This window comes from Echinops telfairi, unplaced genomic scaffold, assembly GCF_000313985.2.
Source record: "Echinops telfairi isolate 266 unplaced genomic scaffold, ASM31398v2 ScPeMD7_4;HRSCAF=17, whole genome shotgun sequence".
Lineage (NCBI taxonomy): Eukaryota > Metazoa > Chordata > Mammalia > Afrosoricida > Tenrecidae > Echinops > Echinops telfairi.
Window position 1 is genome coordinate 4,583,311 of NW_022103900.1, and position 4,229 is coordinate 4,587,539.

General features: G+C 36.3%; 1 protein-coding gene across 1 annotated transcript in view; it reads right to left on the minus strand.

Moving 5' to 3' along the window:
* Positions 1–4,229, minus strand: part of UBR3 (ubiquitin protein ligase E3 component n-recognin 3) — a 195,428-nt gene that overhangs the window by 146,558 nt on the left and 44,641 nt on the right. Inside the window, exon 5 of the mRNA XM_045297957.1 lies at positions 3,409–3,458. Within this exon, the coding sequence (XP_045153892.1) occupies positions 3,409–3,458 (50 nt within the window). The remainder of the gene's footprint in view (positions 1–3,408; positions 3,459–4,229) is intronic.

The window sequence follows — 4,229 nt, forward strand, 5'->3', positions numbered from 1 at the left end:
TTTTTAACTGTTATAACCTTCTGTGTATCACAGTAATGGAGATGCCTCCTGTCTTTTTCTTCTGATCTGTCTTCTTCTGAAAATAGATTGCTCAATAATATCATGGGCCTGCATGTTAAGGATATAGAAACACTAACCATATCTAGGTCTTCACTTAATTTTAAATGCACTTTAGAGCAAACATAACATTAGTACCTAAAATTTTTTTTATGTGACCAGGCTTAAAAAGCCTTAAATTTTTAAGTGACATAAAACAGGTTTTGTTCAAAAGCATCTACTCTGGGGACTCTTCCTGTTTTTATTTCCACCCTCATCAGTCTATATACTCAATCTTTTATAAAATTACTGTTTGCATTTTTAATCATTTTAAGAATTTCATGTAAAATGCATTTTTAAGTACAATAAAAATTTAAATCATTACCATTAGTTTTGAAGTGGATGGGTAGAAATTTTTATATTTTCTCCTTAAATAAATTGCTCCAGAACTCAGCTTGCTTCTTGCTTTAGGGTACCTAAAACAAGCCCAAACCCACTGGCATCAAGTCAGTTCTGACTCCGACAAACCCTACATGGGGTTTCCAGGGCTGTGACTCTTTACAGGCACAGACAGACCCATCTTTCTTCCAGAGCCATTTTGATGGCCAGCCCAGAGCACCACCAGGGTGCCTTGTCACTCCACTTATAATAATCATTATTGTCGCATTCTCTTACACTGTAGACTGTTTAGAGCAGCAGTTCTCAACCCTTTGGGGGTCGAATGATCCTTTCACAGGACTCACCCAATTCATTACAGTAGCAAAATTACAGTTATGATGTAGCAATGAAAATAATTTTATCGTTGGGGTCACCACAACATGAGCAACTGTATTATTAAAGGGTCACACCATTAGGAAGATTGAGAGCCACTGGTTTAGAGAATACAAAGTACACCAGCAGGGCTGCTTTTAAGCCTTTTTCCATGCAGTTTATTGGACCTAATTAAATAATGTTTCCTATTAAGGAACAAAAGCAGAATAAAAGAATACAGAGGATCACAGGAAGAGTTAGAGCAATTTCAACAGTTTCATTTACTAATTAAATTTGAAAGTATATTTTGCTCCTTAAGTGTCCCTTAGGCTAGTAAAATGTTAGTATACTTTGCTTTACATAGTCAAAATCACCTTTCTTTGGAATACCTTAAAAAGAGTATACAGTCATAATGTGGATAGAGTTCCTGCATGGGACAGTTAACAAACTTGACTGTTAACCTAAAAGCTGGAAGTTCATGGTCATTCTGAGGCACCTCAGAAGAGAGGTCCAGTGATGTAACCCACTGCCACAGAGTGGACCCTACAGGAGAGCAGATGCTCTTGGGTTTTCGAGAGCCTAGGCCTTTATGAAAGCATGTATCCTCATCTTTCTCCAGCAGAGCGGTTGGTGGGTTCGAACTGCTGACCTCAAGGTTAGCAGCCTAACCAGCTTTGCCACCAAGTTTCTCTCCAGTGATCCACTTCAGCCCAGCTCTACTTTGACAGCAACATACTAAACTACCTCCTTAATCTGATGAAATCTATAAATGATTTACTCAAAATTAGATTCCATAAGAGGAACTTATATTGCACTTTTCAGAGCCCAGAGAGGGGGCAAAATATTAATATAAAGTTTAAATTTTAAGCCACCAAATCAATTATGAAACTTCTGTAACAGAAAAATCTTTCAAAAGAAACATATTTGACTTAGTCAATATTAGGCTATCAATTCAAATTTCATTTTCAGAAGAAAAAAAGATGCATATGTTTAAATGCAGCACAATTTTATTTTAAATTTTTCAATCATTAAAAGTATAATTAAATAAAAAATAAAACTTAAATTTTATAAATATAAAAATGATAAACAAATATAAGTAACAGAATTTTTTTTCTGAAAAGGTATATAACAGTGAAGTACAGGAATGTTAATATGGGACTGGGTTTTAAATATTTGCCATTAAATATTTATTACTATTATTATTAATAAGCTATACAAACTGACATTTCAAGTTGGTAGTCTCTTCTCAGCACACTGACTTAAAGAAAACTAATCCTTGACATATTAAAACCCTTAGACCTTTTCTATAAACCCTTCCCCAAATTTGGTTCTCTGTGACCCACCCTCTTCTCTTATCTCAATCTCCCATCTTGCGCAGTATTCCATCCCAAGACCTTTTGCAAAGAATAGGCCCCTGGTTCCCTCATTTTGGACAAAGACTAAGATCATGTAAATACATCAGGATCCTTCAATTGACTCAGACCCAGGAGTCACTGGACGGAACCTTATTACCTGACCCAATGCCCTACTTGAGCCTACTTCTCATACTCAGGGGTCTGTAAACATCAGGAAAAATACGACAAACCCACCAGACCTCCATTTATAGGCTGAGGTGGGGTAGAGGGCAAGGAGGAATCAGAACCCCAGAAGTACATGGCAATGAAGAGACCCAGGTGCCCCAATTCAAAGAGCATGTGGTATTTTGGTCTTGAGACCCCAAACTGGTCCCTGCCTGTGGTAGTTACCTAATCTGTTGTCAATTTGAGACTGAAGTGTAAAGGGGTGAAGTTTAGCCTGGTTGCAGCTTGATGACCTCATTTGGAGGCGCTAAGGAGATAAATAGCTGGCTGGAGGCAGGGTACATGCTCACTCCTCCCTTGCCTGATGGAGCTATGCTAATACAGCCAGCCAGAGCCAGAGCTGATACAACCACATGGACCCCTGACAGTTCTGAGAAGCTTCTACCACCATGGATCCACAAAGCTTTCCAACCACTGATATTCCTGCATTCGGCATTATTGCATGGCTGCGTGAGTCTAAAGAGGAATTTATGGACTAGTATTGGACATATGGGCTAATATCGGATTTATGGACTTGATCTAGACTGGGCTAGGATGTTTTCTCAATATTCAATTGCTCTTGTATATAAAGCTCTTTCATCTACACATGAGTGCCTAAGAATTTGTTTCTCTAATCTACCCAGATTAACACACTGCCTGGACAGACCATAAGAGCCCTATCTGTTTACTGTGCATGCAGTCTCCACTGCATTTCAACTGGCTTCTGAAACAGGACAAGGACTAACAGGTTTGGGCAATGGCATGGGATTGGATAAGCAGTTATATAAAACCATTTCATTGTACCTACGACAATGTAAATTGGATAAAATTTGGGGGTGTCCTCCTGGTTGATTTCCCTAGGAGAAAAACCAACAAAATTACCATTTTGAAACTGTGAAAAGTGAAGAATCTAGTTTTGGTATTTGTTCTGTAATTGTGTGATCTTGATGCAGTTGTTCCATCTGGACTTGTCTCAAAATCAGTAGCTTAAACTAGATAATATGCACAAGTGTACATATTTATAAAATCTTTAAAATTCTATTTTTAAAAATTTAAATCTCACCTCATCTGAAGAATCTATTTGTTCCAAAGTTCCTGTTGCACCCACAAAACCTTGTGGAGGGGGGAAAAAAAAGTTGCTCTTCAGAGTGTCTATATCTGTTTTACTTTAAAATTATTTTGAAACAAAATTAAAATACAAATATAAAAAGCCAGGTTCCACTTTATTCAGTCACCTCATCTAAAAGCTATCTTGGCAGAGTTCACATCTTCAACAAATTTGGATTGAATAGATCTATACTTCAATAGACTATGTATAGTGGAAATACACATTTTAAACGTTGCAAATGATAAGAGGGCTTCAAAAAGTCTGTAGAAAACAGAATTAAAAGATGATGAAGGGGAGCTGATATCAAAGAGCTCAAGAAGAGAGAAAACGTTTGGAAACCGTGGTAGCAATTGTACAATCCTTCTTGAGGTGACTGAACTAAGGAATGCTATGATATCTGTCAGAGCTCCCAATCAAATGATTTTTAATAAATAAAATAAAATGAAATAAAAGACAATGGAATTTTTCCAGAAACATTTTGAAGCCCCCTCATATTTCAGAAGGATCTTTCTTTTTAGTTTTAAACCACTGTTACTAAAATAGTAAATAAGCAAAATTTTAAGCTACTACTACATAGTAATTGATATATTTTGCATACATAAGAAATGAATCATAATAAAGTTAACCAAAGTTAAATTCAGAAAATGCACTTTCTTCTTTGGCTGATTTATTTTTTCTTGCCTTTAAGCTATCACTTTATTATTCTCCTTAAAGAATGACACTTGGTTCAAAAGAAATTATACTTCAATAAATAACAAACTACAGGCTTTTGTTTC